Source organism: Elgaria multicarinata, chromosome 7, assembly GCF_023053635.1.
Source record: "Elgaria multicarinata webbii isolate HBS135686 ecotype San Diego chromosome 7, rElgMul1.1.pri, whole genome shotgun sequence".
NCBI classification, from domain to species: Eukaryota; Metazoa; Chordata; class Lepidosauria; order Squamata; family Anguidae; genus Elgaria; species Elgaria multicarinata.
The window spans coordinates 70,586,079-70,610,068 of NC_086177.1; the positions used below are offsets into that span (position 1 = coordinate 70,586,079).

Here is a 23,990-nt window from a genome sequence, read left to right on the forward strand (position 1 = left end):
TCCAGAAATGTATGCTAGTTACTATGACGACTTTATTTCCTCTGTGCTGCGTATACTGAGAAAGCTAGGAAAGCTATGTGCCTCAAAATAATGAAAACCACAAGATGAAAGTCATGATAGAATAAGTCGAATACACATCCATCAATCAAGGAACAGTGGCAAAGGGGTGGAAAAAGAGGAATCTATATTCTTGCTGCAAATATGGCATTTTCACAAAGACACAGAATATCTTATATAAGAATAAGGTAGTGTGAGGCTTGTGACGCAAGATCTACCAGACCAATTTTGCTCATTTTTGTTTTAAACTGAAGTTTGAGCAGTGTAGAACATTTTCAAACTCTGAAAAAGTTCAAAGCTAGAACTTTAATAGTAATTAATTTCCTCCTTGCCAAACAGGCAGGGCAGCCGCCCTGCCAGCAGGATGATGGACAGCCCTACTTAGCCAATCAGTGTGGTGCGCGGTTAAGCGAGGGAAGGGAGGGGCCGTGCTGCATGCAAAGTTTGGGAGGGGGGAGTCACTATACATGTGACACATTTGCATTATTCACGAGCCCCTCTGTACTTAGGGGACTGAGTGGCAAAAAGGCGGGAAAGGAGCAGGACTACTAGCACCCATGGCGACATGGGCTTTACATTAGTAAAAAAAAAAAAAAAACACCAAAAAACTTCCAAGTAATATAGAATTAAGAGCAAATGAATCTTCAGTGTTTTCAGTTACCCTTGGCTTCTTTGCCCCGAATCCCAGTCCGCAAAACTCCATGTCGAAAGAAGATGGGGAGCTTCCAACCCACGAGCCATGGGGGCTCCCCATCTGGCCCGCCAGCTTGTTCCCCAGGCCCTGCACCTCTTCATAATCAGGGGAAATCTCTTCTCTCCCATCAGCAGGGAGGGAAGAGATTTCCATGGACACTGCAACCCCCTTGAAAAGCCTTCCCCTCCCCTACTGCCATGTCAAAGTCCCCTTGCCAGGAAAGAAGCATTTCTGGGAGGAGGTTGGTGACAACGTTGAAGGAACCAAGGTTGGGGAAGGTGTAGAAGTTATGTCATACACCATAATATTAGTCATATTACTTCTCTCTCTCTCTCTCTCTCTCTCTCTCACACACACACACACACACACACACACACACACACACACACACCTCCTACTGATTGCATGGTAATCGGCACTAATGGAAGCTTTTAAAAGCCTCATTTTTATTTTTTGCAGCATTTGAAGATGGGACTTTAAATGCTTGCCTATCAAAAGATGGGAGCCCAAGTACCTCTGGACTTGGCTTAAAAGAACTTAGGTGGCAGCTCTACTCACCTTCCTTCCTCTCTTGGTCATGCATAACCTAATGGAGCTCAAACAGAATTTTAGGAAGGTGTGCAGCATTCTGTTTCATAGTGGAGGACAGCTTCATGCACTTCCAAAGGTAGGGAGCTATCCTCCACTATGGAAAAAGGCTGGATTTCCAGGGTTTTTGGCTGCTTCTGCTTCCTCGTCTAACAGTAACCTGTCAATTGGATGTTACTCCATTTTGTAACATCTGTATTTCCCATAAAGGCCTTACCCACCAAAAGACAAAGAACAAAAGCAACCCCCCTTCTCCATAATGAGTATTGGGTTGGCGGCAGGGGTCTGAGATTGGAGAGTTGACAGCCATGGGAATGTTGATGGATGGGAGAGGCATGTAAACAGAAGAGGAGAAGATTGGAGGAGAGCTGCTAGCCAGGCATAGAGAGGATGGAGACATGGTGAGACAAATGAGATGAAATGAGGTGATATAAGGCAAGGTGGCGGTAGTGGTAAAGGTCATCATAAATGGGAGATTTAGAAAAGCTATGCATGAGTTTGCTGGACATGATATTTGGATTAAAGGTCTACAGGGTTAAAGGAAATAGTTGAATGATTAAGCAAAATGCTGGAGGTAATTTTGGCATCCTGGCTAGTGTTAAGGCTGACCAAATCTGCCAGCCATGCTGGCCCGCCCATACAGTTTGTCAGGTAAATTACTGGGCTAATGGCCCAGAATATCTGGCTGATGTGGTTCTCCACCCCCAATAACAAGGAAATAGCTGGATATTCCTTGAGTGTCCTAAATGGGAAGAACCGGGTAATTGGCATAAATTTATGCTTCCCAGCTAAGGATGGTGTAATCTCTCTGGCTCTCTCACTCGATCTTTCTGTCCAGGCGCTCAATGAATAAGTTCCTAAAACAGCGATTCCCAACCTGGCCCCCATCTTGACACCGGTGAGTCTGCGCCACGAGACCCGGCATTTTGTAAGCCGCCGTGAGAGCCTTTTTTGGCTGAATGGCGGCAAAAAAACCATAAATAAATAAATAAATAAATAAATAAATAAATAAATGTGGAGTTGCCAGTGCTGCCAGGCCAAGCACTGAGGAGGGGGAGGAACAGGGCAGCTGGCTCTCCTCCCTCTGAGCTCCCTCTGGCTGCCATTTTCCTCTCCCCACTGTTTTTTTTTTTAAATCTTTTTTAAAAAAACCTTCGCATCTACAGATTAAATTTTTTAAAAAAAATTAAACAGCAGTGGGGAGAGGAACGGGGCAGCCAGAGGGAGGTCAGAGGGAGGAGAGCCAGCTGCCCTGTTCCTCCTCCCTCCCCAGTGCTTGGCCTGGCAGCAGTGGCAGCCTCCCGGCTGCCCCATTGCTCTCCTCCCACCCCAGTTGTTGTTGTTGTTGTTGTTGTTGTTGTTGTTATTATTTACAGTACAGCCCGACTTGGAGCTCCTGGTCAGCCCCCTCCACTGTCCAGCCCAGCTGATGGCGACCAATCAGGGGGCGCCATCGACTCTGCAACCAAAAAGTCAGGGCAAGTGCCTGAATTTTTGGAGCAGAGTTTCCAGTGTTTGCACCCAGATGGCTTCGCAATGGCGGCTGCGTCATGAAGATGACCTGCCATCACTTCAAATCCACCCCGGGGCAAACCCTTCATCAAGACAAGCCCCTGGTGTGTCCACCAGATCAGATGTGTTGACTAAAATCCCATCATCCCCAGCCAGCATGGTCAATGGCAGAGGTGAGAAACCTGTCACCCTTCAGATGTTCATGAACTGCTACTCCCCCATCATCTCTCACCATTGGCCAGATGGGCTGGGACTGATGGGAATTGGAATCCAACAACATGCAGAGGTCCACAGTTTCTATAGCCTTGGCCAATCACAGTGTGATCTGGGCATGATCTGGAGGGCAGTGAGTTTGAGGTGAGTGGTCTAACCATCGGTCACCCTACTTTTGAAATGTAGATCAGGGAAATGCAATGAAATCTTTCAACTGGGCATTTTGACAAGGAATTTCCCTTCCCTTGTTTTTCCTCTAATGCAGTTTGTAAACTCCTTGGGGTAGAGACACATTACTCATAAAGAACAATTTATTCAGACCGGCTCACCCACTTTTTTGCTGCCTAGACTGTAGCAACCCTTCCACTCGCTGTCGTTAGCAGTTTTTGACACAACCTCTGTCTTCCGACAAACAGTGTTGTTGCTGCAAGTACTCATACCTTATGCTCTTCCGCCGTAGCCACTCAAGGGTGAAAATATTTTGTAGATCTTCATCACTAATTTATCCATCATTCACCTATGTTGGTGTGTTTCACAGCAGTTTTTGGTACATCCTCCACTGTCTGGGGTGGGGGTAAGAAGATGGATTCTCCTACCCACCCGAGAGATCATGTTTCTGAGTCCTCAGATATGATACAGCCCAAGAACTAAAATTAAAGAAAGCCATAACACTATTGGAAATAGAAAATTCTCCACACGTTATCAGCAAGAAAATCAATGGATGCATGTTAGAAGGAAACATTTTCCCTGGTTATTATTTTCTGCAGCAAGAATGAATCACTGGAAGATAATAGCCCAGAGGAGTTGGTGTAATGGGCAGAGAATTAGAGGGAAATGAGCAGATGGGAGGTGAGAGCCAAGTGAATAGATCTTTTGCAGCGGCGTGGCCTGATTGATTGGCCGCAGCGTACCAGTTTGAAAGGCACAAAGCTTGACTAGAGGGGGAAACCCAGCAGGAGTGTCGTGGTTTCTTCCCCTTCCTCATGGGCTTCAGCAAATAAGGTTGTTAATAACACAAAGGAAGAAGAATAGGGGAGAAGCACAAGATGGGGGAATGAGAGCAGGCCGGTTTCAGGCATTGTGGCGTTTTGTTTTTTATTAAACAGAACCTAGTCTTAAAGCAGAGGTGGGGTTGTTTCATGTTTAAAGGGAACTTGCTTAGCTATTACAGATTTTTAGAAGTGGACGCACAGTTCAAGGCTGCAGTTCGGCATGTTAAATAGGAGCCTTAGGGCAGCTTCAGACAAGGCATTCTTCCTATAGGGAGAGATTATCCCAGGGCAGGAAATACATCCTGTGTGAAGTGGCTGCGTATCTACAGCAGGGGTGAAAGAACTTCTTTTCTGTTGAGGACAGCATGTTCCTGGGCTTAAACAGTCAGGGATGCCTGGCAGTGGTGGATAGGGCCACCCTGCTTTCCTTTTCCTCCCTATCTAAAACTTCCTCCCTAGCTAAAAACTTTTCTTTTTCCTAAAGCTTTTAAAACTTGATGTTGTTCGGACTTTATACTGTTAGTTTTACCCTACCCTGTGCCTGTTTGCATTCTCTTCCCCTCCTTATTGTTCTACTATGATTTTATTAGATTGTAAGCCTATGCGGGAGGGTCTTGCTATTTACTGTTTTACTCTGTACAGCACCATGTACATTGATGGTGCTATATAAATAAATAAATAAATAAATAAATAAATAAATAATAATAATAATAATAATAATATCTGCCACCCCTAATTATTTATTTATAGAGCACTATTAATGTACATGGTGCTGTACATAGTAAAAGAACAAAACAGCAACACTCTGCCACAGAGGCTTACATTCTAATAAACAGCAACACCCTTTTCTCTCTCTCTCTCCACCCCCTCTTTTGGTGGCATCCGTCTCTCTCTCTCTCTCTCTCTCTCTCCCTCTCTCTCTCCCCCAACACCCGCTTTCTCTTTCTGACACACCCGCTTTCTTTCTGATATCCCCTCTTTCTGTCTCTTTCCCTAACATCCTCTCTTTCTCTCTCAACACCCCCTTTCTCGTTCTGATGCATCCCCTCTCTTTCTGTTTCTCTTTCTCCCTAACACCCTCTTTCTCTTTCTCAACACCCCCTTTCTCTTTCTGACACATCCCCTCTCTTTCTCCCTCTCTTTCTCTCTGACATCCCCCTCTCTTTCTGAAACCTCCTCTTTCTCTCTCCCTAACGACCCCTTCTTTTTCTGACACCCCCCTCCCTCTCACACACACACATAGACAGCTCTCTTTCTGACATCCCCTCTGTCTCCCTCCCTCCCACTCAGTGGCAGCTTAGGAAGGAGCAGATAGTTCTTGCCAAAGCTCTGAACTGGTTGTTTGAATTTAGGGTGAAGGCTGTATGCAACTCACGACTTGCCCACCCCTGTTCTACAGCTCTCAAAAAATGGGGGGTGCAATAGAGCTTAAACACTGGAGCGACCTTCCCTTGCCCCAAACATGGGTGGTCAGATGGTGTGCTGGGAGGTAAAATAGCCCTCCTGCTTTTGGGGGCATAAATGGCTCTCCCAAAAGTACATTTGCATAGCAGCAGCCCCCATGGTCTTCTTCTTACAAGTGTATAGTTTTGCCTGAAGCCTCCTTTCCTTCCTCTACATGATTGTAACCCTGCATTCCATCCCCAGAGCGACACAGGTGAATACATATAATTTGGCTCTAGGCAGTCAGATGCAGCCTGGGGTCTTTTGCTAGGACCCATAGTCAAATGCTTGGCCACTTTCCAGGATTACAAATTGACAACCATGAACTGGCTATACAGGAGAGCCTTGTTGCCATGGAGACGAGTTCCTTCTTTACAGACAATCCATTTTACAATATTGGTCTGCTTATTGTAACATAAAGAAGTTATTTCCTTTGGTCTATAATGGGCAAACTAACCAGGTGCAATATAATCTTTACCTTACTCTTCATCCCATGCTGAGTTCCTAGACCAGCTGGGACTGAAATGCTGCTGTCTCAGGTTGAGACCTGATTCTCTCTCTCATAAACTAGCTTTGGAGAAGCTGTATGTGGCCTGAATTCATTGCCTATGTTACAGGCATCTTGCCTTGCTGGAAAGAAAAATATGTCTTCCATTTTCTCTCAATGAAGAGAATATTTGCCCTTGGAAAGAAAACAACAGTATTTGCAACCAGCTAGAACTCATTTCCTAATACCACGTTCTTTTAGATTAAGAGTTTCAAGAAAAGAGAACATTGTTCCCTCCGGTGTTCTAGTTAGCTGTTCTATTTTTACACTGCAGTGTTGTTGAAGTAACTGCTGGTGATTTTTATGAGGAATATAATTTGTACTTTCTAAATCTAGCTAATGCTTAGATGGCATTCAACATGAATGATTCACTACCTAATATTAACTTGAAGACGTGTGGTAAACCCCACAGCGTGTTTGAAACACAGTGTTCAGATATTGCTACAAAATTACCTGAACTCTAAAGTATTACAGTGCTCAGTTTTAACAACCATTGAATTTTGTTATTATTTTTCTTTGATGGCTCAGGCGACTTCAAATTTTGGGGTGGGGGAATCGTGTGTTTCCCCCCCACTAATGGAGTTTTTCTTTTGAAAAGTGCAGAAGCCGAATCTCCAAACCCCTTTTGGATCCAAGGCCAATTACAAAAGCAGTTTGGAGATATTGGAGGGGGGGGAGGGAATCAGAAAGAGGGGGAGAGGGGGGCTGTCTTCACTGGGGTTTTCCTGCAGCTTGTCTGCTTTGTGAGGTCCTTCGCAGCATATGACGTTGTGGCCAGCGTGCTCCCAACCAGCTGCTTCCACCTAGAAAAACTGCAGGATCAGAGAGTCCTTTTACTCCATTATTTTTAGTTAAAGTGGCTTCCAGGCACTTGATCTGCCATGTGATTCCTCCCCCCCCCCCCCCCGTCTCTGCATCAAATCCTGGGTGTGCCTGTTACCTGGCTGTGACATAGGCTGCCTCTTCTCCCATTCACTCCTTTTCTTGCATTCCCACTGAGAGACGTCGATATTAACTCCAGAACTTTAATTTGCTTCTCTACTGTGTTGTTCGCTCCAGAGCTGCACAGCTCCAGAGTTGCAATTCTTTCTTGTGGTGTTACCCCTGCAGCTGCACAGCTCCAGAGTTGGGAGCTGCATTGATTGGGTTCTCTGATGTAGTGTTAGGGCTGGAGTGATGTTCTTTGGAGTGGGGCTTATTTGTGCTGGTGGGTTGTTCTCACGGGGAGCCAGTATTGTGTGTTAGTTACTCCCCATTCCCATTCATTAATGGGAGAATGGAGAGAATGGAGAATGGCAGGGGGAGAATGGAGAGGTGTGGGTAAAAAGCTTTTCTGCGGATGACATTGGTTCTTTTCCAGTGCTGGAAATATATCTTTTCCAGCACTGAAAAGCTGGGTTTTAGGGACGACTGGCTCTGCCATGTAACAATGATGAAGTAGTGCCAATTTCAGCATACTGTGGAGAATAACAACAATGTGCAGTCCTCTTGTGCTCATGAAGATGAGGCTGGAGAGAGAGAGAGAGAGAGAGAGAGAGAGATCCCTTGCACATGTAGGCAACAGCTTTTATGTTTAAAGCACCTTTCTCCCACCCCCTGCCCCCAATCAACCACAAAATGTAGGTTTTCCTTGATGATATCTCAAGAGAGGTCAATATTTCAAAGATGTTATGAAAATATAACCATTATATGCCAGATTTGTAGGCTCTTGAATTAACTACAGAGGACCTTTTATACAAGAATGCTTTTCAGGTGTAAATCAGATATAGCATACAAAATGTCCAGCAGCTACATCATGGGGCAGAAAGGGAGTGGGTGATAAGACATTAGACAAATTCATAGGAAGTAACTTCCGGAAGGATAAATGTGTTGGCAATGAAGAGTCTTGTGGCACCTTAAAAGCAAGAGTGGAAAACCTTTTTCAGCCTGAGGGCCAGATTCCATTTTTGAGAAGCTCATGGGAGTTGTATCTGAGTAGTGGGCAAAGCCACTGGGGAAAATGGTTGGGCTGGGGGAGTGAATCCAATCCCCCCCTCTCTCTTCCATAGTTACCAATTGACTCAGAAGTAAGCATGAGCAACATGCCTACTCTCAAATAAGCAGGACAAGCTTCTGCATGTCTACTCTGAAGTAAGTTGGACCCAGCAGCACTTTCAAATCACATTCAAATACCAGGCCTATGTGTGTCTACTCAGAAGTAAGTGTTATGTCTACTACACACAAGTAAGTAGGGCAAGCCCCTACAGGACAAGGCTCAGAAGGAAGCAGGACTGAATCACTCAGCAGCTTCCTCCCCCTAGCCCTGCCCTCCCTTCTCCCACAGGTAAAAGGCATAAGGACTAGCAGAATTATTACAGCATTAAGTTTTGAGGACATGAGTCTGCTTCATCTGATGAAGTGGACTCCTTTGAAACCTTGTGCTATAATAAATCTGTTAGTCTTTAAGGTGCTACAAGATTGTACTCTGATGATTTTTCATAGAAAATAACCTCTGTCAGTTACAATTATCCATGATAACTAAATGGAATGTTCATTGTCAGAAATAGTACAACCCCATGTCCCAGATGCACAGACATAACATGCTCAACTAGATGTAGAAATGGATTTTGCTCTGATTCCACAATGCAATTCTTAATGTTCCTAAAATTTCCTCTTCACAAATTGTAACACTGCAGCAACATACTGTAGTACAATTTGTCCTAGAGAAAAGTATAACCAATTGTGTTCAAGTGAGTCATAGTATAAAATAGGCCTTCCAGGAAAGTACCCAATACATTCTGACTTTTGATAGCACCTGTCACACTGTTAGGTCCACTGAAGCCTTCAGTAGCAGGGTATATGGTGTGTCTTATTTTGAGTGCTTAGTCTTGTCAATGGCCACCCAAAATTGGTCCTCACTATCTAAAAGCTCCCTGGCTGAGGGAGGTTCAGAAGGTATTTCTGAGCCTGCCATGATGTTATTGTGATCAATTGCTACAGTGTAATAGGAGAGTCTGACATGCTGTACTGAGCTGGAGAGGAACGAGAGCTGTGATATCATTCTGATATTATAGTGGAAGACATAGCATTTGTACTATAGATGTCTCCTGTTTTCAATTCTTAAAAGCATTGGGGGGGGGGGGTAACCAGACATCCTCTAAGGTGTAGTAGACTTATTACACTCAACATATGGACCTGAAACTCTATCAGTGTTGTGGTTTCTCAAGGTTGCCACTGCTGCTGTTAACAGGTGGTGTGGTTCACCATGTGGTTCTTCCAGAGTCTCAGCTTGGAAACTCTCTATGTACTCTGGGAATGCCACATGATGGACGATTATAGAATGGAATGAGAAGAAACCATGGGGAATTGTTTCAATCCAGTTCCAATTTTTAAGAACATAAGAGCAGCCCTTTTGGATCAGGCCAAAGGTCCATGTAGACCAGCAACCAGAAGCCCAGTCTAACAGCAAGTCAGGAAGGCAATGACTTGGTTCAGACAACATGGTAACCAACAGTGGGTAGTCAACGGTTGGTTAAATACTCAATGGTTGGTTATTGTGTTGTCTGTTGGAACATTTACACAACACGGTTGGTTATTTGGCCAAAATAACCAATGCAAATAACTAATACTATGCAGAGTTGATTATTTGAACAAACGTTGGTTATTGTGTCATGTGTTGGGCAGTGTTGACTATTTCGTCACACAGTTAGTTATTTTTGGCCACTACAGAGTCCCCTGCCATTCTAGTCCAGCTAGCACAACTCGCAATGGCTGATGGGATACCAGCGAGAGGACTGAGGGGGGGAGAGAGGGCAGAGGATGTGTCAATCAAACACACAGTTCACTAATACTCAACAGTGGCCTTAATCAACACCACACTTGATTATAATCATGTTGTGTGGGGAATACCCCCTCAATAATCAACTGTGGAGTTAACTATTAACCCACCATTGACTATTGTGTTGTCCGAACGCAGCCACCAAGTATTCTCACTCTTCTCCCACCTCACCAAATGTATTCAGTATTTAACTACCACAACCAATAGCCATGGACAGACCTATTCCTCCATGAACTTCTTTAATCCCTTTTTAAAGCCATGTAATTTTAAAGCCCCCCCCCATTATTATTTTTTACTGGTGCTCCAATCAGCACTGGGGAATTGTGACTAGCTGCCATTTCAATTTCCCACAGCACCCCAGAATGACATGCACTGGGGCATCTTAAAATGGTGGCTAGACTCAGAAGCTCGCTGGTGATCAGGGCCACTACCAAGGTAAACCTTCCAGGTTCCACCTATGGACAAGGGCCCTCACTAAATGATGATTTGCCTAGGACCCCCACAAGCCTGGAGCAGGCCTGATAGAAGCTCCCCTCCCCCCACGGGTTGTCTAAAACTACTCATAAATGTTGGATGGACAAAGAACTTCAACATTTACAACATGTGTACAAAACACATCACCTTTTCACTGAATCAGAGCCAACATCAAACATTTCCTAGATTACATCAAGAAAGTCAGTACAATCTAAGAGTTGTGGATTTGAGCTCTTTATAGCTAGGGAGAAATGTCTTTTGTTCTTCCTTCCTCAAAAGTGTGGATTGGGGTGAAAGGGTTTTTAATGCTTTGGCCCCACTGTGGTCCCAATACTTGTGTGTGTAGGTAGGTGGGGTGGGGGTCTTGCCTGCAATTCACATTGCTAAAAGGTTATCTATTGTGTGGATCGTTTTTGGATAATGCAAATCGTAGGTGCTGAACCTCCAATCCAGATTGGGACTTCCGCAGGGGGCAAAAGGTTAAAACTTCCTGCCCAGCCCTGTGTTTACTTTTGAGTAAGGGGATAATCTGACCCAAGAAAAGAAAAATGGCAGACAACGTTCTTCACGTCTAAGCAATGTTAACACATATGTCTTCTTTCAGATCTCAGTCAGTGGTGGAATCTGGAACACTGAAACAGAACAAGGAACAGAATGAGAATGAGAACACCCAGCCCCTGCTGGCTCTAGACTGAGATTGAATTCATCATGAACACACAAATGCATCATCAGACTTCAGTGGTACCTGAAGCCTATGAAGCAAGAGACAGGTTTAATACACATTAACACATTCAGCTTGAATGCCAGGCTCTCCATCTTTGCAGAGCAAATAATGATCATCACCAGCCATGTGTCCGTGTGGCCAAAGCCAAAGGGAAAATTCCTTGTGGCCCAGAGAATACTAAGCTAATGAGTCTGATTGTACAACAGAGAACTTTCTTTCTTTCTTTCTTTCTTTCTTTCTTTCTTTCTTTCTTTCTTTCTTTCTTTCTTTCTTTCTTTCATGATGTATGTATTAACTGTGACTGAAACACGAGGGAGTACTGTCTATGATCACACATGAAAGATATATCACTTGAGGCTTTCCCATATTGTTTAAGCAGGGATCTTCTCCAGTTTTGTTAAAATAAAATTTAGATGAAGTACAACAACAACAAAAATAAAATAAAAATATTGAAGTTAAAGGTGTCTTGAATTTAAAAATTGCAGTAAGAAGCTTAACTTAGTTTGCAGTACAGAGACAACACCTCCAAGCCCTTATGTAAGCCTTCACCAACCCAGGGCTATTGGACTACAACTCCCATAATCTCCAGCAAGCATGACTATTAGCTGGGTTGTCTGGGGATGATGGGCATAGTAGATTAATACAACTTTAGGATCCTAAATTCCTTAATTGCCTTACATCCTTAGAAGAGTTCCCCTTCCCTATTCTTTCTTTCTTGTATTTTCTTCCCCCCCCCCCTCACATTTTTTTTTAAAAAAATGCTATCACCAGCAGAAAAATGTTGAACTCCACAGTATGTGATCTCATCACCTCAGTTCTTCACAGGGATCATTTATTTCATTCCCCTGCAAAAAATATTCCTAACTTTGGAAAGTCCTTATAAACCTGTCAGCTCACTGTGATGAGTGGAGTGGGAAACAGACGCAGGCAATTTGGACAGTAATTATTTAATTTTTAACAGTGGCCTGGTTCAGACAACACGCTAAACTATGTTGCTTAGCCATAAAATGGTTAAGGGAATGCATGCATTCCCTTAACCATTTTGTGGTTAAGCAGCATGGTTTAGCGTGTTGTCTGAACCAGGCCAATGTGGGGTAGCTGTGGTGGCCAGGATAAGAAAAAAGGAGGTGTCTGAGCTCACTGGAAACACTTATTAGTGATTAATGTTCCACTCCAGTTTCTTTCTTTTAGGTAACTTCAGGAAATGAAAGCTCAGCAGCGCTGTTTAACCATCTTCTCTCCTGAAATCAGTTAAAGGTGTAGCCAGAGGGCCTGGCTGACTGCAGATATAGGCTATGCTTATAATGGAAAGGGAAAACTTGGGATGAATTATTCAATATGCCTCCATTAGAAGGAACTGTGGAAGAACAGAACAATGTAGAACTGAAATGCCAAAGATCAGTTTGCTATTCCTGTCTTTGCTCTACTCACGAAAACAAATCCCATCCCTATATTGAAATAAAAAAGATCATAACATAATTAATAATAATAATAAAACTCCACTGTAATGAAATTGTTTTTGCTGTGGCTTTATTTCCTCAAATAGCTGGAAACATTTTAGTCACATTTTACAACTGTATGTAACAGCCAGTTAGCAATCTTTGCCAAACAATACATTTAAGCCATATGCATAGAGAGGTTAACTTGCTATCTTATAATGATGGCAATGTAACTCCTAGGTGGTGCTCAGAAGCAATGACATCATTCTGTCAGCCATGGTCCTATGTAATGAATCAAACTATGATGTGTTATTGTCATGTTTCTTTTTAGAGGTATCTTTCAGGAATTGTTTAATCTATTGTGTAGAGCTAAGGATGTTGCTTGTACAGAGTTGCTGCAAATTCAATATAATTTAGCTAGAATTTCTATTGTCCCTGAGGGCCAGGTAAATATTGAACTTGGTCTCTCTTGTAAAATCGAAGTTCTATGAAACCAGTAATGCTCAAATCAAGCCTTTATCTTTCCTCGGAGAAATACAGGGTCTCCATTTATTCCATGGGCTTACTCTAGACTGCTGCCTATGCTGGTCAAAAACTAATTTGTTTGCTAACCCTTTGTTACAGGGGTCAACAATTAAAATTGCTAATAATTCATAACAGGGAAAATGAGTTTTTACTAATGTATGTTTTAGGAAAAGTGTGCTGTACTTAACCCTTACTTCTACTATCATGGACTTTTTATCCTTCAGAAACTATGACCAAATGCATTGTAAATCTTGAAAAAGATTGCAACAAGTATTAAAATCTTAGCTAAAGATCCGTGTAATTTATTTTCATAGTCAAAGAATATTTAAAAAGCATTATGGAAAAGTATCCATGGACATCCAAGTTAGCAATTTCAGCTCAAGATAATAAAACCTTAAAAATGGAGAATTAAATAGTCCTGTGTGTAGATTGAGATGCATCCCAAAAGACAAGAGAGGAACATAAAAGCAAAGTTCTTCCTTTTGGGAATCTGGCTGTTGCCAAGAGCCAGATAGAAACTGTGCTTAAGGTTCCTTCAAGCGGTAGAACATGCCGCTTCTAAAAGTGCTTCTTCCATTAGCACTTTCACAAAGAACTGTAACAGAATTAATACAAGGAGAGGTCAAGGTTTGTACATTTGTTTGCAATTTTGCAGGGTTTTATGTAAGGTTATTTTATTACAGCAGCTACAACTCATGGAAAATAGTCCTTTCATTCCTTGCTACCAGTGCAAATTCTAGAAGCAATTTCAATGCTGAATATATACTGTCTCTGACTCTGTATCTCTCTCTCTCATTCTCTCTCTCTCTCTCTCTCTCTCACACACACACACACACACACACTGATACAAAAAAAAAAAAAAAACACCTCCTAGTTTAAGATCAGAGTTAAGACTATCTCATTTTGGCACAAGTTCCACAAAGCCAGAAATTGGAAGCCAAGGTTGATGCCGCCATAATTGACATGCTCTGTGCTGATGTAGTGCAATATCACAAATCTTGCTTGCTTACAATTTACCCTCCATGCACCCACACTTTTCCTTGATCTTTAGGCCCAAATCCAGATGGGGAGGAGGGAATGCCTGGGACCAGTGTAATATAAACTTTTTTTTTTTTTTTTGCATTAAGTGCTGTGGCATGTGCAGGCAAAAGTTCAGCAGGGACAGTTCCAGTCCTCCCACCCCTTCCCAGAGCAGCATAGATAAGGTGGAATGCGACCCAGGCTAAAAAAACACAGGATGCTCCCTCTACGTTGACTTATCTTTCCTATGTTACTATAGTTGCTTAGGATCCTGCTGAAACAGAGATTCAAAAGTATCCCTTGGATTCCACTCATAATACACACATGAGTTTCTCTAGATGAGCGATTTATTGCATGCTCGTGACTTGCCGCTCAAGGAAATTTGTGGGTCCTTTACATGATACTCTCAACCACCGGGATATCTCCCACGCCTTCCCCTGGTAATCTAAATTTTAAATACATCCAGGATAATGCACTATTTAAAATTCTCATGGGATATCCTCAGTGTTGGTTTTGTGCTATAATACAGCCGCTAGATGGCACTGTTTCATTGCACTTTATGAAGCATTACCAAGAGGGGAAGTTTTCAATTACAAATCACATGGTCACCATCTAAAGAAGTCCGTAGTGAATGTGGAAAGACTCAAAGAAAAAATGCCTGGTATGGATATGGGTTTTTCCTTAATGTAGAGATGCCCAGTGTCATAAGAATTAACTAAAACTAAGTGAGTATGAAACAGTGGCAGCCCAGAGCCTCTTGACTATAATCAGCCATCTTAACAGTAACAGCCAAAACAAAAAGGGATTCTTCTTCCCATGCTGCCTTTAAAAGGCACATGGCCCTTCCTATGAATATTGTCTTCATTCACAAGATTCTGTTTCATTCACTTTACCACATATGTATTAGCACTGGCACAATACTGATACAATAGCTTTGCAGTATTTCCAACTTACGGAATGATTCTGAAACACACACATAATTGGCTGGGTACATATCTGTAAATGAATAGACACATCCATTTGTTTTCAGAAAGGCATATGGCTGATTAAGTTCACACTGTCTTTCCTTTCCCATCCTGTACCCCTCTTCATAGAGATCTATTAATCCATGAGAGTGATTCCTTCAGCTTTCAAAATTACACCACTCTAATCTCAGTTGAGAGTTTCCTGCTACACCTCGCCTCTGTCAGAATGCTGACAAGAACACTGGAATACCTCTCAAAACACTGGAGTCCTGGCAGCATTCTAGCTTCAGAGTGATTCTGAGCATGCCCAACCTATCTTTGCCAGCAATTTCTGCCGTAGGCAATCATGGGGCAGAAAAACTTAATGTTTGAACTGCTGCTCAGAACTTCACCAAAACTGAATAAAGTACATCAGTATTTTCCTCTTGAATTTGAAAGAAATATAGAAGCTGAGCCACAGCTTAGAATAAAAACTCCAAATGTGTCAATTTTCAGCACTTTATAACTTGATGAACCTGTGGCAATTTTTAACAGATTGCTTTGAATTTTTGCGTAGCCTCATCGAGTAATTATGGATGGCAATTTTTCACATCATTAGCTAAACAGGTGACATTTTTATAAGCAGTAGAACTTTGAGACTTGTAATGGTGGAAACCCCCCCTTTTTTTGCAACTCATCCCACAGAAGCACTCCTGCGCCTCTTTAATAAAATCCACAATGCTACATTGAAGGCACTTCAGTTTAATGCACAATACAATATACCACAGCACATAATGGGCAACAATATACCTGTAGGTGGACATTTTGCATTGCTTTGCTTTATTTGCCAGTCACAGAACGCTGCTACATCAAAGTACTTGTTTTCAGGCAAAATCTAGACAAAGTAATGCTGAACTAATTACTGTTGTGGGAAAACCTACCTTGTAGTATGTCAAATGCAACAAAGTACACCTGTTCACACTTTCATTTTTGGTCTTCAAACTGCACTTAGAAAAGATCAGAAATAGCAGCTATTTATAAACATTCTATACAGGAATTCTTTCCAGTCGAGAAAACTAAAATAGGACTTGGATTCAGTCTTTATGAAATACTAAACATACTTTGCAATACCATTAGAAAACATTATTCAGACAACCCAGTAGCAATCATTTTTCCTCTCATCAGCTTAATAATATCTCATTACTTCATCTTAACATTTCAAATGTACAGTTCTACAAAATCCATCCAATGTAAATTTGGACATTTTTCTATGCATGAAATCATAATGACCGAATATATATATTGGTCATGAATACTGAATTGCTCACAGGTACAAGTTCCATTGTTTGTTATAATATGGACAATCTAACTATAGATTATCTTTCACTAATTCAAAGAGGAAATTGAAAAACAGGCCTCCAAGCAGTAGATCTAGAGGCACGAAAGGTGTGCAAGCCAAGAGCTTGGCACTCGCAGATTCAGTAAAAAATGCATCATAAAAGTTTCATTATCTTTCACTAAATATGAATGGGAGGTCAGTCTCGACTTCTTCTTTCCTTTTTTAACCTCAGGTGCTCCACACCATAACCATGTGTTGCCACATTACACAAACAGCTTAACCCTGTCGTAGTGTATGCACCTGGTTTGTTTTCTCTGCCACACTCTTATGGAAGAGATTAAATTGGCTATAGTTGAGAACGTAAATGCCATAAGAGACTGGAACCAAAATTATTTCAAATCAGAATTTCCCCCCGAATTTGTGTGATACTTATTTCAATGAAAGGCCTTTTTTCTTTTCTTTTTTCTTTTACTGTATAAGAAACTTGGAGACAAAACCTGCATATGGCAAAACGCTTCCATGTACCTCAGTAAGGCTTAAAGGTCCTTTCTATGTTAGAAATAATGACATATATCACTATTGGGTTATAAACAATCAGGAACTGGACACAGGAAGATAAACGAGGAAGCCATGCTCAGTAAATTGAAGAGCTCCTCATATAAGGCTTTATTGCTGCTAAATTAATGTGTGTTGCCATTTTAACAACAATGACAACAAACATTCAAAGAAAATTATGAAAGGAAAGTGGTTCATAAAGAGCAAAAAAAAAAGGAGGTACTCTGATAGAAAAATACAATTTTCTATTAAAAATACAATATAAAACCATCTGCTCACATTATCTACAGCTCAAACTGTATGTTCATTGGCTTAAATCTAAATGAGTTACTAGACATAATGTGACAAATGTCCAAGATGCCCTCCTGTAAGTGCCTATGAGTGTCCTTACAAGGATGGATATGGAAGCACTGATGGGGGACCCAATCCACTAAACACTGCTGTGCAACCGTCTTTTAAATGAACAGAAATTGCACATTAACAGTGTCTGGAAATCTGTGTCCTTCATATTTAATCACAAGCTTTAGTGGCTTGATGACTAGTACATCAAGAGTATGCCTAGCAGTGGTAAACATAAAGCTGGCATAACAAAAGATTGGCACATGTCTGATTTAAAACAACAACATGGCACAGGATGTTCTTTGGCTGATAGAAGTGTAGGATTTGAACTTGCAGCATGAATACAGAGCTATCAGATCAGTGCTGTAATGGTATAATACACAGAATAGTCCATATGCTTTAAAGTCCATACACAGATTTCTTCATATGACATGGACCTCAATGGGGAAAGCTTCAAGCACACTTAAATGGCAGGAAGGGTCCGTCGCTGTTGGGGTGTTAACTCTGGATGCCAGACATCCACAATGAAGATTAGGCGATACGCATCAGCATCTTGCCACACTTCATGTTCAAAAGAGTCATCAAAGATGAGAACCTTCCCTTCTTCCCAGAACCTGAAAGGCAAAACAGATAATCCTTTATTTCCTGCCCATAAGGATTCAAAGTAGCAAATTTTTCTAACCACATCTCCACACTGGATGGAGAACGTAAGAAGGGCCATTTTGGATCAGACCAAGGGTCCATCTAGTCTAGTACTCTGTTCACACAGTGGCCAACCAGTTGTAAATTCCATGTTATAGTGTTTCATGCTGGCAATTAGCATTGCAGCTTACGTTTTTCCACTTTTGCGTCTTAATCCAACTCAATAAAGTAACGAAGAATATTCGAGGCAGTAAGCCTGTGTGCACCAGTCACTGGCGAACATGGGTGGGAGGGTGCTGTTGCACCATGCCCTGCTTGTTCATCCCTGGCCGATGGCTGGTTGGTCACTGTGTGAACAGAGTGCTGCACTAGATGGACCCTTGGTCTGATCCAAAATGGCATGTCTTATCTTCTTAAGAATAAGGCTATCAATGGCTACTACACATGACGGCTACATAGTACCTCCAGTACCGGAGGCAGAATGCCTCTGTGTACCAGTTGCTAAGGAATATAGGCAGGAGGGTTCTGTTGCATTAATATCATGAAGTTGGGTTTCCCATAGGCATCTTGTGGGTCACCAGACTAGAATGCTGGATTAGGTGAGTCTTTGGTCTAATCCAACGTTGGTTATGGAGTACAAAGCTGAATATCAATACATTTTGTTCATAGTGAAAGGCATCAGGAGTAGCATAACCTTTAACAGCCTTTTCTCTGTCTCTTCAAGAAAATCCTTTGACATTTTATTTTTTTTAAGAAAAGCATCAGTAGTTTATTATTATGTGTTAATTTATAACAATAAATAATAGAAATGAAAGAAAAGAATTATGTTGGGCCTTTCGGTAGCATGAACTATTGGGAAGAAAAATGGATTTTCATTAAATTACTGCTCTGGGCCTCTATAGAATTCAATTAGGTCTTTGGCCTCTATGGAATGATTGACAATTCAGACTTCTATTTCCCAATAATTATGTTTACTAAATAATTTCCAGATATTATGTTTTCCAAATAATAGATTTCATCCGGTGTTCCTAGTAAGAAAATAGCAGCCCTTGCATCATCCTACTTTGACCTTAGCCAAATAGCAAATCAAAGCATTCCAACCACCAGCACCCGCCCAAAAACACCTTGCTTTGTGTAGTTCCCCAATTAGATTATCACCCAGGTCATTGTTTGGCTTTCATTCAAAGACTCTCAGTTCACTACTACAATTCTTGAATCATGTTATTGAGAGGTCTCAACTCTGGAAAAATCAGAACTATGACCTGTGCTGTTTAGAGTCTTTCTCCCCTCTTATTTTTAACCCAATATTTGTGGCAACCTGTTACATAGAGCTAGACATAGCTAGACTACACCTATAGCAAATGTTTTCTAGCCATTCTAATCTTGGGAATTATTCTCAGACCTTCCTACAGCACTTCAACAGGAATGAATATATTTTATTACGGTCATTGACCAATACCAACAGTACATTTAACAAACACTCTATACAAAATACGTTAACACATTAAAACTACCAGACCTTCCTACAGCACTTCAACAGGGAATATAGCTTGTATTCCAACTTTGCTTCCAATTGGCTCATGCAAAATCTCAAGAGTTGGTTGTTGCATCTCTCTTGGATGCCCTGGATATGGCCTGTTGCTGGTACTATCTTACTGCCCTGGAAAAAGCCTTTCTAGGTGGGAGCAGATGGTGGCCAAATGGAAGCCGGTCCAATAATAACAGAGCACTGCTGCAGTTGGTTCAGCCAAGGCAGCAGATCCCAGGGACAGATGAAAAATAAGGCAAAAACTGTTGAGTTTGGCCATGCTTCAGGAACCATAGTGCAGCCTGGGCCAACCCTATGAATCCCTTTGGTGAGAATGCATGGACGACATAGGTATAAATATACAAATTCAGATTAAACTCAGCCTTCTAAAATTAATACTGATGTTTCAATTGGTAAAAGAGTTGTGTAATACTATCTTCCTGGGTCTCACTATGGTTGCAACCACCATCTCCTTTTTGCATGGTCCTGTAGAGATGAAACCTGATTATTTTTTCATCCCTCCGAAGTCTCTGTGTGATTGGCAGCTACTTTGAAAGTAAAATTCATACTCCTCCATCTCTACCCTCAGCTCCCAATTCAGGGATTACCTTACTGAAGCCCAGGACAATAAGCAAGTGCATTCATCACTTACCTTGTCTTGATATTGCCCTAATCCTACAGTGATGGAAAGCAATATTATAGTCTCTTTACAATCAATTTCTGATGAGAATAAGATTAAGCTTTAAATACTGCAAACAGACTTGGACATCTCATTATCATAAAGATTTAAACAACAGAAGGAAATTCAGGAGAGTGCAATAAAAAAAGGAGAGAAAGCAATTAGAGGAAGGAGTGCAACTATACTCTGGGAGCGCTTCAGTCTGGGATCAGTGTAGCTGCAGGATTTATTTATTTATTTATTTATTTATTTATTTATTTCAACTTCTCTAAATGAAGTTGAAAGAGGGAGTCAAGATGGTTAAATCCCTTCAAAATGCTTGGAGGTTAACTTAAATAACAGAAGCTCAGCTAGAATGCATACGACAGGTGAGGAAAGGTAGCACCAAGTCCAAGAGATCACCAGCATGGTTAACTAGCAGTCCTGTAAAGTGACATCAGGGCCAAATTCAAAGTGCTAGTTTTTTACCCTAAATAGCATGGGGCCAGGTTACCTGACGGAATGACTCCTCCCATTTCTGAATCCTAAAGTCTGATATCCTCCCCCAGGTGCCCTTACCGATTGAAGAGAGGTTTGTGGCTACAAGCGAGGGGGGCTTTTCAGTGGTGGCACCCCACTTAGAATGCATGTCACAGAGGGGTTCACCTGGCACCAGGTGGAGAACCTTTTAAAAATTCCCAGCCATTTTACAAATTGTTTCAGTGCTTTTAGATCCTTGCACGGTTTTAACTTCTGTTGTTGGTTTTACTCTGGTTTATTCTGTGCTGTTTTTTATCTTTCATTTTATTATTATCTTACATTTTATCATTTTAACCTATTTCTATACTCCTCAGAGAACTATGGTTATTGGGGACAGTCTTTAAAAAGGAATTAATAAGTGGGTGTCAACATATTGGCCCTTCAATAGGAATGAACATTTCAAATCTATATGATTCTTTTGGTTAGGCTAGTGTAAGAAAGTGGGGCATCCAACGACCCCTATTAAATGTTTTGAAAATACTGCCAGCAATGATTCAGATTCTTGAAAATAATAATACCCCAAAGGAACTTGATGAAGTGGAATTTTAAAAGGGTCCTGTCATTTGCATAGGAATGAGAGTGATCGTTATATACACACAACAAAGCAAAAGAGCAGAGTGTTGCCAAGGCTATTAATTGGTTTCCTGGATCAATTGCTCAGCCTACCAGTGAAATGCAAATACATAATTTTTTGCACCACACTATACTGTGAACAAAAAGCATCATAATGTGACAATCTCATCATTAGAAAGACACTAACACTGGATCATGTTGGTTGTGTAAACCAATGTCCACCCCTTACCACTGGATCCATGTGTACTATCATGGAAACTCTCCTTTACGTATCATTGGCTGTTTCCATGGCTTAGGGCGCAATCCTATGCATGTTTAGACTGAAAACATCCTGCAACTACCAGCATGTAAATCTTATTTTGTAAATAAGATTTACAAAATGCTGGTAGTTGTAGGACTTTTTCCCCTTCTAAACATGCCTAGGATTGGACCCTATAAGAAGATAAAGTATGGTCATGGAAACAGTCTTAGTTTATCGAATGGAACCAACAATATTTTAGCCATTCCCTATTGTAGTACCTATGGCTTCTTGCTTTGGCAATAAGACAAATAGCTGTATATATTGGCATATCTCTAGTTAACGTTCACATTCACCCCAACATCCAAATGGTATGACGTTTCCGGGCTTCCAGCACCACATCTGGGTGTGGTTTCCTTGGAGGCAGGTCACTGGAGGCATAAGGGGGGTTCTGTGATATAAGGTTTATTCATACAGGCTGAACATAGGATGTGCTTTCACAGCATGAGGACTCCAATAGATTCTGGTTCCACATCAGATTTCTATGGGAACCCATAGTGCTGTTGGATATGAGTCAGAAAACAAGTCAGAGCTGTGTCTGTTTTCAGACTGCTTTTCTGCACAGAACTGCTTAAAACCACAGCCTAACCTAGGCACTGCCCTCCCTTAGCCTAGCAGCAGGACAAAAGGATGAGTCATCTTCCATTCAGGTAATTCTCAAGAGACAGGCCTGGCCAGGTCTGGCCACATCACATTCTTTAGGGAGGAGGAGAGAGAGACGTCCTATTCCAGGGCAGCCACCACTCCACTAATCCCTATACGTTCATACATCAGATGGGGTGGACAGTGCCCACAAAAGCTCATGCCATAATAATTTTGTCTTTAAGGTGCCACAAGTCTCTCTGTGGGTTTTGCTTCAACAGACGAATCCAGCTACCCCTTTGGAAATTTTCCGAAATTGTCATTGCCATGTTATTTATATAGTGCCTTTATATCACACTCAAAGCACTTTAGATTTATTTTATTTTTAAAGGCAAAGCCACAACAAGAAGATAAAGGGATCTGCAGCAATGCATGACATTGAGGGAAAATCTCAGATTGACTGTCCTACGTTTTCTTCTCCCCAGCAACAGTCTTCATTAGCACACACAGAGCTATATTAGAGCACTGATGTAGAGAGAATAGGGATCACTCGTTTTGGGGAGCGGGGCAGTGTAACGCTGCCAATTACCTAAACAATCAGAAACAGGCTGCTCGGCTTTTGAGCACATTTTTGCCTTCCCCTCTCTTGTGCAGGCCGAATTGCCTAGGCTGAGTCTGCAGTCCACAAATGAATCAGCAGCAACTTTCAATTGAAGTAGGGCTCCCACACGTGCCTGTTTAATCCAGATCTGAAGCTGTAAACCTGGGGCCTTGCTAGACCAGGCCTTAGCGCACCTTCCAACCCGGTTTCCCTGCTGTGCGTCCAGATGCCCGGGCAAGCGCCACTCGCCTGCTTGGGAGCAGCGGCGGCGGCGCACGGCGCTCCCTCTGTCACCCGCCCCCCCTTGCCACCCACCCTGCCATCCTCCCCCCCCCGGTTTTTTTTTTAAAAAAACCTTACCTTCCCGGTGTCTTCGGGCCACCCGCGGCCCCTTTAAACAAACAAACAAACAAAAATGGCGGACGCCGCAGGGCTTCCGTCCTCCCTGCGGCTCCGCCGTCTGGAAGTGTGGGGGAGGCGCACTAACGTTAGCGCGCCTCGGCCCCGCCTCCCTGCCGGCATAAGCCGGCAGGTCTAGGAAGGCCCCTGGTTAGCCCTAATGGTCGTTAATCTTATTGCCGACATGGCCATGGTTAGGCCCATCAGAAGAAATCCATGCTCCAGAAAGGAGAGGCTAAAGGGGAGAGTGCGGTCGGCTCCCTGTTGCACCTGCCCTGACCCCCTTCATGCCATGAAGGTTTCAACTCAGATTGAATAGTATACACCTGTTCATTCTGAAATGAGATGACACTACCATATTACTGATCAAAAGAGCTGTCTGTTATTGCCAATATTTATATACAGTTTCTAATTTGAACATTTTTTCCTAAAAAGCAGGGGTATCAAGCCTCTTCCAGCCCAAGAATTTAATTTGGGAGAAGCTCTCAGGGACCACATTCCAGTGGTGGGTAGAGACAAAGGCAAAAAGGGCAGAACCAAAAATACCAACCAACCAACCAACCAACCCCGCATATTTTAGCTTTAAGCCCGTACTGCCAGTAACTAGGCCTTAGGCTGAAATGCCTTAGTAGAGGCATTTCAACCTTTTAGAATGGGGTTGGGGAGAGAACCCACAGAAAAACTGGGAAACCACAAAATTATTGGTGGTCAGGTGAAAGGGTTGTGGCCATGTGGGGACCTGAGAGGGCCAGACTGAAACCCAAGGTGGGCTGGATTTGACCCACAGTCCTATGTTTCAGCACCCCTGGTCCAAAGGGACTGACTGTCATTCATTCCGAATGGATAGTGAAGTCTGTCACTCAGCCGGCTAGGGAAGTCTGCTCCTAATTGCTGAATGTGGATTACATATGTAGCCTGAGCCAATGCGCATCTGTATGTAGTTTGCA

At 42.2% G+C, this 23,990-nt stretch overlaps 2 protein-coding genes across 4 annotated transcripts in view; one reads left to right on the plus strand and one right to left on the minus strand.

Moving 5' to 3' along the window:
• CLVS1 (clavesin 1) overlaps positions 1–11,257 on the plus strand; it is an 85,083-nt gene extending 73,826 nt beyond the window's left edge. Inside the window, exon 6 of the mRNA XM_063130779.1 lies at positions 10,942–11,257. Within this exon, the coding sequence (XP_062986849.1) occupies positions 10,942–11,032 (91 nt within the window). The 3' untranslated portion in view covers positions 11,033–11,257. The remainder of the gene's footprint in view (positions 1–10,941) is intronic.
• Positions 11,258–15,731: 4,474 nt separating this feature from the next.
• Positions 15,732–23,990, minus strand: part of ASPH (aspartate beta-hydroxylase) — a 134,838-nt gene continuing 126,579 nt past the window's right edge. For all 3 annotated transcript variants that reach the window (XM_063130776.1, XM_063130775.1, XM_063130777.1), the window contains one exon: positions 15,732–17,836. In XM_063130776.1, the coding sequence (XP_062986846.1) occupies positions 17,686–17,836 (151 nt within the window). In that variant the 3' untranslated portion in view covers positions 15,732–17,685. The remainder of the gene's footprint in view (positions 17,837–23,990) is intronic.